The following is a 13,885-nucleotide window of genomic DNA, read 5'->3' as shown; positions in this document are numbered from 1 at the left end:
AGATTTGTTTGGCTATTCAAAAATAGCAGATATACAAGCTCATAGCGCGGCACCGAGTGCCGCGCTACGAGCTTGTAGATCTGCTATTTTTGAAAAAACGTTGATGACATTTTTTTATAAATATATTTTTCAAAAAACTATAGGATTTAGAAAACATCTTTAGAATCGGCCTCAGATCTTAATGGGTTAAATGGCCAAGCTTTTCAGATGGTACTGTAGGCTCAGGCTGGCCTATGATAAAAATCTATTTTTGTTGTTGCCTGTAGGGCTATAGGACTACACAGTAAAAGCTGGAGAGGAAAGGGATGAAAAGAAGATTTTTTTTTCAGTGCATCCATATTTTACAGTATCCCAGAGAGGAAGAGATATACGCACATCAGCATGTGTATACGTCTCTATACCCTCCTTTACAGTGTCAAGACTGGGCCACATCCAAAAACCTCAACCGCCACCAGCAACGCATCGAGTCAAAACATGTCAAGCAGAAGAAACATACCCACTGAGGGGTGGTGACAGAGAGACACAACAGATGTGGCAGAAGGGGTTGTTTTGTGTCCTCTGCCTCTCATCTAGGAAAGCCAGAGGAATCCTCCACACACAGTACTGTTTTGCAATCACATACCTGCCTTTAGGCACCGTCCCATCAGTCAAAGCCCCAGAAACTAGATTTCCAAGAAAGCTCTAAATGCATGCTGACATTTGGGACCATTCAACTTGTCTAAGTCTCAGGGCCAAATCTTAACCAGTGTCATAAGAGCCAATAATTGCACCATTCTACAACTGTCTTGCTCACTTAAAAAACAACAAAGATCAATGGGAGGGCAGACTAGAGTGGCTCTGTGTTTGAAATGTCCAATTGTTTCGATGAGTTGGTGACGCAAATGTGATTCTTGTTGACAATACACTCCAACTGAGTCAACATGCCAAAATGACAATTCCCTGATCCCTTGAAGTGTGACTGGTGACAGACACGTCGCCACACTTAGGCCACAAGAGAAAGGAATTTGTATCACTCTGGAGGAGGCAACATGTGGAAGTCCTATTTTTTTTCCCCCTTTGAGATTTGGATTGCAACATGTTCTGCCCACTGACCTTCTGGGTATCTGTGTCAGAGAAGGTCATGCCAAAGTAGTCCTTCTCCAGCAAGTTGAGGTGTTCACACATCATGGTCATCAGGGTCTGTCCTTTGGAATGTTTCTGCAAAGACAAAACATATGAGAAAGGTCATATATCATTCAACAGATCCATTCTAGTAGAAAATACCATCGAAGCACAGTATACTGTATTCCCCTCAGTGTGTCTCTGCAGCACTCATTGGCAGTTGCCAATGGATGCATTACTGATATAGCCCTACTTAATAGAAATGAAAGTGTTCCGGGGACATTAAAAGCAAGAGGGCGGTGCTGTCAATAGTGCTTTTGTTGCTCTGTGCTCCTCAAAATAATAACAAAGTGCTGCCCTTGAGTGCCGTGTTACAGCCAGAATGCATCAAACCCTTGACGGAGAAGAATGAACTGCGGGGGAAAGCTGTTCATTGTGCTTTTCACAGAGATCACCTGGGCTATTAATGCTGTGTTCAATGTGAGTTTCCCGCTGTAATTTCATTTCAGAACTTAAGGACCGACACATTCTGACCAAGGTCAAACCACGGTCAAATGTGCAGTTTCAGTACAAAGGTTTTATTAAGTGCATACTGGATATATACAGGCTGAATATGGCCAAACACAATATGTGCTCATAAAACCTAACTAACACACACACACACACACACACACACACACACACACACACACACACACACACACACACACACACACACACACACACACACACACACACACACACACACACACACACACACACACACACACACACACACACACACACACACACTCATAGAGCATTCCATTTCTCTCTTCTCTCTGGATAGAGTGCTGCTTCCTTCCCCGGAACCCAGTTTCCCCGAGATGACAGGAAGACGAAGCAAGTGGTTGCCAGGGAAACAGATGCTATACGATCCCTCTTCATCCGGCGTGTTCCTTAATATCTCAAGGCTGGTACTTGTAAGATTACCTCTCCTTTGCCTCATCATTGTTGAAGGGATGTTGGGGCAACACTTTGGAAGGCACTTAGAAGCTGCGCCTCAACGTTGTCACTCCTTAAATTAGGCACCCGTGGCAAGGCTGGTCCAGGTGGAAGCAGTGCGGGGCTTGTTGTATGGTACAAAACATTTGGGAATCATAATAAGCCATGGCTGATGCTTTTCTCCATGACTCCTCAGCAGTGGTGGAAAGTAATGAAGTACATTTACTTAAGTACTGTACTTAAGTACGATTTTGAGGTATTTTGTATTTATTTTATATAAAAGTATTGGAAATTTCCAATTTCCAATACTTTTACTTCTACTCCACTACATCTCAGAGGCAAATATTGTACTTTTTACTCCACTACATTTATTTGAAAACTTTAGTTACTAGTTACTCTTCAGATATAAATTATGATATTATAAAAACATACATTAACCACTTTAACCCTATTTTATACATAGGCTATTTGAAAATAGCAGATCTACAAGCTCACAACGCGTCACGATGCGACGCGTTGTGAGCTTGAAGATCTGCTATTTTCAAATATTTAGTACCTTTACTTTTGGTACTTTAAGTACATTTTGATGCCAATACTTTTGTACTTTTACTCAAGTAAATTTTGAATTCTGGACTTTTACTTGTAACTGAGTATTTTTATATTGCAGTATTGGTACTTTTACTTAAGTAAAGAATTTGAGTACTTTTTCCACCACTGCTCCTCAGTACCTGCTTCAAACCAATTTACGCATTCATCTCCAGAGTGAATGTCTCCACAACACACACTCCGGGCTCGCTAGAATAAACATTGGATAACACAGGGCCGAGCCTTGGCAACAAGACGAAAACAACCAATCATTGCCCCTGCATGGTGCTGATGTACGAGCACAGCCTGCTGAACATGTGGGGTGGGTGGGCGGGTGGATGAAAGGAGGAGTGGGTGAGGAGGGTATTTATTGTGTGTGCTCCTCCATGGCCGACACCCCGTGGTGGAGGAGGCAGGCATCCTCCTCCTCGCCCACAGCGGTGCCTTTCCACTGTCACTGTTATTATCAGCTCCTGCAGGGTATGAAGGAGGACAGGCTTGACATTTCACCCTAGCAATTAAAGACAGGAAGTATAAGGGCCGTTCGTTCACTGAGCACTATAACTATAATATAGTTTTTAGCCTTTCAGATCCTGGAACGCATCTGTGTCACTCTTTCATTTGAGCTAAAAAGCATTATTTTTTACACTTTGGCTATTCAAAAATAGCAGATCTACAAGCTCATAGCGCGGCACCGAGTGCCGCGCTACGAGCTTGTAGATCTGCTATTTTTGAAAAATTATGAAAATGTGTGAAAATCTTTGAATATATACTGTTTTAAAGCGAAACATTTTAACTCAAATCTTTGCTTCTGGGGGTCCCTGGAACAAACTATTTCGAAATGGGGGTCGGCGACCAAATACGTATACATTTTGGGGTCCTTGACATGAAAAAGTTTGAGAAACACTGATATAGTAACATGAGTATTTTTCAAAAAACTGTTAGGATTTAGAAGGCCTTTGTAGAATCGGAACCTCAGGCCTTAATGGGTTAAAACTAGTTCTAAGTCTTCACTTGACTTCACACCAACCATAAAAAAAAAATACAATGGTGAACGATATAGTTAACGTTATAGTTATAGTGTTCAGTTTTAACGGCCCTGTAAGTCCTACCGCTGTGCGCGTGTGTACAGCAACAGCATAGCACATGCATAATGAATAGGATAACTGTAAGGACTCACTCTGTAGGGACTCACTCTGTAAGGACTCACGTAAGGAAGGACGCTATAAAAATGATTGGGGGGGTGGGTGGTAAATGCCTTCCGAACCATAATGCAAGCTACCGCTGCGGTGTGGAAAAAGCCCTGAGGTGTTGCACAATGTTTTTGCAGTGTGGAGAGAGAGAGAGGTTGGTGTAAGGGCAGCATCCTTGGTATTCTTACCGCATACACAGCCACATACTCATGCATGCACACACCCACACGTACATACGTACACGAGCGCACGCACACACACACTCAAGCTCACACGTGCACACGCACGCACGCACACACACAAACACACTCGCACACAGTCATACAAACTTTCATGAACACCAGAGCTTGTGTGTAAATATCCCGAGGGCCCAAACAATAACACAACTATTATTCTATTTTCTCCTTGGCTGCACCTGGGTTGCAATATTTAATGACAATAGGTTTCCTAACACCCCGTCGACGGACTGAGCTGAGGGATTTTAATGGACAAAAGTGGGCATCGTCTGACCTATAAGCAGTTAGTTGAAGGGGCGATGGCATCACGTGGCATTGCCTTGTTACCGCTGATTATAGCCATGAGAAAAGTAACTAGCAGTCGCCTAGTACAGTGGTGCGTGACAGCAACAAAATGGGCTGATTGTTGTGTCTAGAGTCATGTCATGTCACAGTGCCCAGAAGGTCAAAATTAAGCACAACCACCTCTTTAAGAAACTTAAGAGTACTCAAAATATCAGCATCCACATAGGCATCGATGCCCACAGCCGGGCATTTGTTGTTGCACAAGGTTAGCTGCTGTATCACCCTGAGCCGTAGGCAAGATCTGATACAGCCATGGCTGAGGTCGGGTAATTTGTTCATCTAATACCCATACTGTAGCTTTATTTATTAACAATGAGAATAGTTTTTTTTTATTCAATTGTTAATTGAATAAAAGCATTAACATTACTCTCAAAGAACTGCCCGGGTGAATGGATTTCCTGTGTGGGGATCGAGGTCTCAAAAAACATAGCAGGTGCTGCTGTGCTGGCTGCCAGCTTCACCATTGCACAGCCATTCTGTGAACCATCAAAAGCTGCAGTTTTCCGCTCTGTGCTTTGGTTTCCCTGCGCCCAGATAAACTCTGGTGTCTCCTCAGCTGTGAATTTCACCAAACCATCCGCAGCAACCTTGTTTGGCAGCTGGGTTTCGTCCTTTTCCGTCATGAGTTGCTCGCTCACGGTGATAGTTCAGAATATAGAGCTACGATGCACCGCCGATTCGACAATCCCATATATGAGATATATATACACACACATATATACACACACACACACACACACACACACACACACACACACACACACACACACACACACACACACACACACACACACACACACACACACACACACACACACACACACACACACACACACACACACACACAGTATATACAGTATAGTATACTGTACATCTAAATATTAGTACTGTTTCTGAGAAATCTGCTGTTGACAGTCAAGACTGCACAAAATATATCATTTTTTGTTGCAGAGAATGTGTAACATTTCTCTGGCCTTGCCTTATTGAGTGTTCTCAGCACGGAGTCCTCTCTGTCATTCTTTGCCCGGCTTATCTGCTCCCAGCAGCACTATGCACACAACTACCCACAGAGCAAAACCCAGAAAAACAGAATACAGTGGGTATATCTGTGTGAGTGCAAACGGTCTCCCATCACGCTCACCTCGATCTCCCCTTCATACTCCGAGGAGTCCAGCAGGGTCACTTTGAAGGGAACGGTCTTCAAACGTTTGGAGCCTTTCTGGGGAGATTTGGGGTTCTTGTTTGGAGAGGTCTTCTCTGACATGTCGTCTGCTTCTCTGTGGTCATCCAGATGCTTGGAGTTCTGGTCCTTTACACCGGAAAAGAAAAGAGTAAAGCTAATGTCACTGTGAGCTCACTGAGTGGAAATATCAAATGGTAACAGTAGCCAATTAGCCCACTGTTCACCCAAGTAAAGGCTAGTGACTTAACCTCTTAAAGAACACCCATGTATGTGTTTCCACTTGCTTTTACAATGGTTTAATATCATTATGCATTCTCGTACCAGATGGAATACCATGATAGCTTTATAATCCAATGATTTAAAGAGTCAGCACTGTGATATGTGGCCAATACATATTTATGCCTTACAGGGCCCTGTATACAAAGCATCAAAACCTAGCCAATTTAAAGTGTAGTAATATATGCATGCCCTGGTAAACATTACGCATGCTTTGTAATGTTTTTAAAGGGGCTGTAAGTGACATTGTTTTAGTTTATTGTTAAAAAGCTCATTCTGATAGTAATCATTGCTAGAGTGTTTGTTCAGTAACAGAGGTCTCCCCTTGTCTCCAGTGCTTTAGTAAACAGAAAATACATTTTCAGGTGGGTTACACATTTTATGATCATTATCGGAATGTAGAGCTATTTAACACTTATTTTAACAGGAAAATATCACTTACACACCCCTTTAAGTAGATTGTCTCAAAATAGCATTTTAACAGCAGTCTACTGCCTTTTTAGGTAGTCACACACAAGCATACACACAAATCGACCATTAATGTTATGTTGTTGTCCCCCTCTCCCTCCCTCGCTCTCTTTCTCTCCCTTACACACACTCTCACACACACACACAGTCTAGTGATGCGAGTCCGTCTTTTTTGTTTGTTTGTTTTAACCCCACGCACCTGCCTCTGACAGAGAGGGAGAGTGAAATAGAGCGAGCGAATAGGAGACAGGTAGGGTAGATACCTGTCTCCTGTATATATATTTGTATTTAAGAGTATATACCAGCAAATTATAGCAAATTATACTTTTCATAACAATCTGTGAGATGTTACCACAAAGCAACGAGTCCGAATGTGCGACTGTTCCACTATATGTGATTTGGTCGGTGTCCAAACGTGGTTGGAGTCATTCATGGAGAATTTGCAGCTCAGACGGAGAGATAACAACAGGCTAGGGATGCGTGGATGAACTCTGCTGTGACCTGAATCCGCGTGTACAATGAATCGTCCACACCAAATTAATGAAATAGATCCAGCCACCTGCCCGCACCTGCACGGACATAACTAATTATGACTGAGTACGATGAGAAGCCAAAATTAAAAGCAAACATAAATGTTTGTGCAGTAGGCTTCTTTCCTGAACGTAACTGAGTGTGTACAAATGGAACCAAATGGAACCAAATGGAACCTGCTCCACTTCCCACTCTCCATTTGCAAACGCAATGGACACACCTGGCAAACGTAGCCTAATCAAATCTCACAGGACCAAATGACGTTCCTGTCTTACGCTCGGTTGGTTATGTCTCCTTATCAAGGTTGACATCATTTAATTATTTATTTGGCGACTATCTGTTCTGGAGACTGGGTTAGGATAGGACTGCTTCCTAGTTCCTTCCTGCTGTAAACAATTTCACTGCATGAACATGTGTTTAACAGATTTTTGTTGTTGATGTTTTTGGGGGGTCTTTATTGATAGCATTTAGTGGAGGCAGACAGGAAACAGGGAGAGAGAGATGGGGAGTGACACGCAGTAAAGGTCATCGGGATAGGGATTCGAACCCACAACGTGCATTAGAGCCTATATGTGGTATGCACCTGGACTGCTAACAGATGAACTTTCAGATGTGTAGACACTGTTTGCCCCTCCGGTTATGCACTATCTGTTGTGCCCGTTGTCGACCCGTTGTCAGAGTACTTAATGCAGTCCCCATTATCAAAGTACTTAGAGACTATGATGTCAGGGACACAGACAGACAGATACATACAGAGATCTCCATATATGGGCCTAACAGAGAGACAGACAGATATGAAGATTTGCAGATTTATAGATAATTAGATATAAGTTCCAGACAACGGCTGATCCGACTGCCTTCCCACTCGGCACTCCAGGTCATCGGTGATACACACGGCAAGTTTGAAGTTGATCGGTCAGGTGGTTCTTGAGAAATCCATGACAAACACGAACAAACAGAGATTCCTCACATTTCTAGACATAGATATCGCGGAGGGATGGTGACACTACTATTGCTATGGAAACAGCAATTGGTCATGCCTCGGCACCTGGGCCACGTGGACTGTCCAGTTTTATAACGTTGCAAACCACCGTTTTGGGGATCCTGCTGCAAGTGGTGGTTGCAAGTCACAACTCGGTTCATTGCCAATCTGAACTAGGATTTATGACACACAAACACACTCAAACGTACACACACACACACACACACACACACACACACACACACACACACACACACACACACACACACACACACACACACACACACACACACACACCCGTCTTCTTGCCATTACATGTATGATACCTGTTTTCATACATGTACAGCAATAATACACATTATTGCTGTACTATATTATACTATCATATATATCTTACACTATTATATGTGCTACTATTGTTACTGTTACTACTTGCACTGTATCTCTTTCTGTCTCTCCTCTGTCTCTGTATCTCTTTCTGTCTCTCCTCTGTCTCTCTCTCTCTCTCTCTCTCTCTCTCTCTCTCTCTCTCTCTCTCTCTCTCTCTCCTCTTTCCCCCGACACGGTCGAGGCAGAAGGCCGCCACCCTAGAGCCTAGGGTCTGCCTGACGTTTCTTCCAGTTAAGAGGGAGTTTTTCGTTGCCACTGTCGCAAAAATTGCTTGTTCAGGGTGGGATTGTCGGGTCTCTTCTCTACATGTAAAGTGTCTTGAGACAACTTGTTGTGATTTGACACTTTAATAAAATTGAATTGAATTGAATTGAATTGAATTGAATTGAATTGAATTGAATTGAATTGAATTGAATTGAATTGAATTGAATTGAATTGAATTGTTTTGTTTGTGCTAACATTTTGAGTCTAGCATCAGATTTAACAGTTATAAGTTTTAAACAATGGGTGCAGTTGTGTTGTGCTTACTGTACCTGTTTGGCCATCTTGCCATCAGAGGCAGAGTCCTGCATGCTTGCTGGCCCCCCTCCCCCACTTCTGGGAGGACTCCTCGACCACTTCTTTCACCTCCGACTCACCACCACTGGCACTGCTGCCGCAGCAAACAAACGCCAACCTGATAACAACAGAAGCAAAAATGGGATTTTAATAAAATGATGTATTTTGGAGATTTATTTTTTAAACGCAGTTGCGGAAATGGACAGTGTAGTTGAATAATACAATTATTCATAATGTTTCTTGTGGATCAGCTGAGCATGTCGCTCAGTTATTTTCTTGTGCAACATCAAAAGTATAAAATAGCAAATAGGGCTTAAAGGTAGGGTAAGTGATTTTCTTTGGTTAAAATAAGTGTTAAATAGCTCTATATTCTGATAGTACTCATTGCTATAGAGTGTTTGTTCAGTAAAAGGAGTCTCCTTGTCTCTCCAGCTCTTTATAAAACAGAAAATGTATTTTCGTTTCAGTTTCATTTCCAATTTTATCCAATCAGGACAGAGAACTCAATCAGGATATAGATTAAACAAGTGAAATAGGAAGTGATGACACTAAGAAATGAGCAGGCAAAATTGGAACTGGAACACTATAAAAATGAAGCTTAAAAATGGGTACTTTCTCCTGATTGGCTGAGATTTTGACACCTACCGGAAAATGTATTTTCTGTTTATTAAAGAGCTGGAGAGACAGGGAGACTCCTGTTACTGAACAAACACTCTATAGCAATGATTACTATCAGAATATAGTGCTTTAACCTTTTAACAAAATACTTTTTGTTTTAACCCAAAAATATCACTTACCCTACCTTTAAGTAAGTATATAATAATAATAATAATAGCTCAGATTTATATAGTGCTTTTCGAAGTACCCAAAGTCGCTTTACATAAGGAAAAGAAGGAACAAACGTTAATAAGAAAAAACGAAAGCAATAAAGACATAAGTGCTAGATTAAAAACGATAAAAAGTTAAGCATGGGTTGGGGAGACATCCTAACTAGACCTCAACTAGGACTAGGATATCCTGAAGAGATGTGTTTTGAGTGTGGTTGTGAAGGAAGTGAGGGAGGGGGTTGTCTTTAATATGGTTGGGGAGTGCGTTCCAGAGAGAGGGGGCACACCTCCAGGAGGTTGGCTTCATATAGAACTAACAATAATAGAACTCGATTTTTCAGTCTCTGTGATACGCAGGGTTGCCACATCTGCTTATTATAATTTCCCTGCACGATTTTATTTGAAAATAGCAGATCTATAAGCTCACAACGCGTCGCATCGCGACGCGTTGTGAGCTTGTAGATCTGCTATTTTCAAATAGCCGATGTATATGTTAAAGTGCTCACGTGGCCCATTGTCGCTTCTTTTGGGCTGGTTTTCCTCGACCTGATTGCTTTTTTCTCTCACAGAATCTGGCAACGCTGGTGACACGTTGACGGTGTTGAAGTTAGCAGTCAGTGGAGTGGTGAAAGGGAGAGTCAGGTACGTCATTGGGGTCATAAGGTGGGCACCATGCTTCATTGACGTTTCATTGATGAGACGGTGACACCTGGCATCCCAGCTATGTGTGTGCATGCGTGTGTGTGAGTGTGTGAGTGTGTGAGTGTGTGTGTGTGTGTGTGTGTGTGTGTGTGTGTGTGTGTGTGTGTGTGTGTGTGTGTGTGTGTGTGTGTGTGTGTGTGTGTGTGAGCGTGCATGCGTGTGTGTGCTTACATAAGGGGCAGATGGTTTGTACAGAGATAAAAAAGCCATGTCTATATCACCTGAGGCGCATCACCTGGCATCCCAGCTGATACGCCTCAAAGGAGTATGCATGGCAGGGGTGTCCTTCTCCCTGTGCCAGGCCTATACTGTAAGCCTGACCGCATACCAAATATCTTCATCTTGCTGCCCCGGTTTGTTTTCTTTTCTTTTCATCCAAAAGACAGACTTGATTGCCTGTTGGAGCCAGCAACCCCTCGCCCCCATCTTGTTCAACAGACTTGTTGTAGATGTTGTAACGCATTGGTTCTCAAAGTGGGGTCCGGGGACCCCCAGGGGTACTTGCGGGGGTTCCAAGGGGTCCCCAGCTAAATGATAGAAAGGCACCAAATGGACCCTTATGGGTCTGTAACTCTGAGAGTGTACAAATGGAACCAAATGGACCCTAACGGGTCCATTTGGTTCCATTTGTACACTCTCAAGAGTTAAATCAACATTGATTTTACAATATAAATTGGGGTCACAGGGATAGAAATGCCATTAAATGGGGGTCCGTAGCCTAATGCATGTCAAACTGGGGGTCCTTGAAATTAAAATGGTTGAGAATCACTGCTAGAGAGCCGTGAAAATCTTCTCTTATGGGGGTCCCTGGCTTATCTTTTCGAATGGGGGTCCGCAGGATAATAAGTGTCAATTTGGGGGTCCTTGACATGAAAAGTTTGAGAACCACTGCTGTGACAAATCCTCTGCATCCCACCTCTACAGGGAACTATAGTGATCTGGGTAGCTTCTCTCGCCAGGTCAGAATACTTGTTTTTCTTCCTCCCGTAAGCTTCTTCAACTCCATCTTCCCTTGATACTGTCAATTCAACATTGTGGACCCATTCCATCTGGCCTCCAGCTGGTCTGGCCAGAGTGTGGGGAAACAAGCTACTTCCAATCTCCTGCAGACTGCAGAGTGCTGACATCTTTTGGTGTTGTACAGTGCTCTCGAGAGTGGCCTGCTGGTACAAATTGTGGTGAACAGGACCTTTTTTGCTGATGTTTGTGGGTGAGCGTTAATGGTGCCTTTGTGGTGGTTTGCTTCTGTTCCGATATTGATGTCAGCTGTCTGAGTTGGTTATGCCGCCGTGTGTAGCACCCTTGGGTGAGACTCGTAACGCATTCTGATGTAGAACAGACTAATTGATTATTTAACCTATTAAGACCTGGGACCTGAGACATTTTTTAGATTTGAGCTAAAAAGTATTATTTTAGACTTTGGGCTATTCAAAAATAGCAGATCTACAAGCTCATAGCGCGGCACCGAGTGCCGCGCAATGAGCTTGTAGATCTGCTATTTTTGAAAAATCGTGAAAATGTGTGCAAATCTTTGAATATTTATTATTTTAAAGCGAACATTTTTATCTCAAATCTTTGCTTCTGGGGGTCCCTGGAACAACATATTTTGAGATGTGGGTCGGCGGCCAAATACATATCATTTTGGGGGTCCTTGACATGAAAAAGTTTGAGCACCACTGATATAGAAACATTTTTCAGTTTTTCAGTATACTGTTGGGATTTAGAAGACATTTGTAGAATCGGCTTTAGGTCTTAATGGGTTAAAAAAAAATACATCTAAAATATACGTATTACAAAAACATGCTTCTCGATTGTTCGATAAATCTAAAAAGCAATCGAAAGGATAATCACTAAGACAATTATTGATAGTTGCAGCCTTAAACAGAAGTAAAGGCTTTTGAAACAAAGTCTCAGTGAAACCTTTGCCTTTTCTCATATCCCAAAAGGTTATATACAGAGACCAAAACACCAGGATTACACATCCACTTGTCCTCCAGGTTTTTAATATCATAACTCACCTTGTCATCAAGGACATTCACTTTAATTAGAAAATCCCTCACTGAGTCAGATAATGATGGTCTATTTAAGCAGGACATGCTCCAGCGCTAAGAAGATAATTACCCCCCTGAATCCCCAAATTTACTGTTCACGGATGCTACATTAGTGTCAATAGATTCATGACTATCAATGTTGAAAGTGAACTGGAGAGTCAAAAAGGATGATGAAAAATTCTGGGAAAGAGATAACAAGTGTCTACTTGAGCTTGTAGATCAGCTATTTTCAGTGAAAATATGTAGCGTAAAAACAGGAGGGTGCCTAATAGTGTAGAGCCCTGTCCCTGGGGAGACGAGAGAAAGAAGGATGTGTGGAAAGTGGAAAATAAATCAAAAGCGTGTGATTGTCAACAACGCAGGTCGTGGACTGTGCGGCCGTTACACAAACATTGTATAGCTTCACAATGTACAACGGACAACGGTATGGTAGTAACAGTACGCTATAGTAACCACTTAAACCCATTAAGACCTGGAACGCATCTGTGTCACTTTTTGAATTGAGCTAAAAAGCATTATTTATTTACACTTTGGCTATTCAAATAGCAGATATACAAGCTCATAGCGCGGCACGAGTGTCACGCTACGAGCTTGTAGATCTGCCATTTTTGAAAAATCTTGAAAATGTGTGCAAATCTTTGAATATAAATTCTTTTAAAGCAAACATCAACTAAAATCTTTGCTTCTGGGGGTTCCTGGAACAAAATATTTTGAAATGGAGGTCCGCAGCCAAATTCATATCATTTTGGGGGTCCTTGACATGGAAAAAGTTTGAAAACCACTGATATAGAAACATACGTTTCTCAGAAAACCGTTAGGATTTAGATGACATTTTGCAGAATCGGAACCTCAGGCCTCAATTAAATCCTATATGCTTAGTTGACCAGAGTGCCCTAGGACTACACTAACTATCTTCACCAAAAAAAAGCAGATCCAACCAATGGCAGCAGCCCCCCCGCAGACAGTGCTCGCCTCTGTGCGTGTGCGCTGCCGGACGCCACGCCGCGTTTGGTCCACCGGCTCAGCATCCCATACGAGCAGTCGCCACAGCAACCCAACATGCTGTCATCGATCTCCAATTGTAAAGCGTCTCTGAAAAGCTGGTAAAAGCCCTGTGGTTGTGTTTGACTACTGTCAACATCACTTTCCTCATCTGTGTGCTGTTAGCAATGAGCCGTAATATCTGAATGAGGAAGTTTCCCCAGGCCTTTCCTCCTCCTGACTCTGCTCTTTAGCTGCACTTCATAAAGGTAAAGTACGCCACACTCCACATCGAATCGGAAGTGACAGTTAAGGCGTCTGGGACAGAGTCTGCTCCGCCACGGGCCAGGAGGCACCACGCCTTCTCGACCTTCATCTCATACCCTTTCTCTCTATCCTTCCACCCCCACTCACTCTGCTCGTACAGTGCCTGCATCTTAGATCTCATGAGTTTGTAAGCCCATTCGACCAGACATATGGGTTGAGGGCGGT

The 13,885-nt window shown here is 42.7% G+C and overlaps 1 protein-coding gene and 1 pseudogene across 3 annotated transcripts in view; both read right to left on the bottom strand.

Moving 5' to 3' along the window:
* Nucleotides 1-13,885, bottom strand: part of LOC311048123 (band 4.1-like protein 1) — a 133,023-nt gene that overhangs the window by 28,363 nt on the left and 90,775 nt on the right. For both annotated transcript variants that reach the window (XM_084061173.1, XM_084061174.1), the window contains exons 2-4: nt 8,808-8,950; nt 5,586-5,753; nt 1,093-1,197 (exon numbers count right to left, since the gene is read on the bottom strand). In XM_084061173.1, coding sequence (XP_083917299.1) covers nt 1,093-1,197; nt 5,586-5,753; nt 8,808-8,846 — 312 coding nt within the window. In that variant the 5' untranslated portion in view covers nt 8,847-8,950. The remainder of the gene's footprint in view (nt 1-1,092; nt 1,198-5,585; nt 5,754-8,807; nt 8,951-13,885) is intronic.
* On the bottom strand, nt 12,678-13,829 carry LOC311049425 (N-alpha-acetyltransferase 40-like; annotated as a pseudogene). Its single transcript has 2 exons — nt 13,351-13,829; nt 12,678-12,699 (listed from the first exon to the last, which is right to left on the bottom strand). The product of its transcript is annotated as an N-alpha-acetyltransferase 40-like (transcript).

The sequence above is a fragment of the Gymnoscopelus microlampas genome (assembly GCF_963454915.1).
Source record: "Gymnoscopelus microlampas genome assembly, chromosome: 7".
Taxonomy (NCBI): Eukaryota; Metazoa; Chordata; class Actinopteri; order Myctophiformes; family Myctophidae; genus Gymnoscopelus; species Gymnoscopelus microlampas.
Note: the sequence above shows the minus strand (reverse complement) of the source record. Positions and strands in the feature narration are given on the sequence as shown.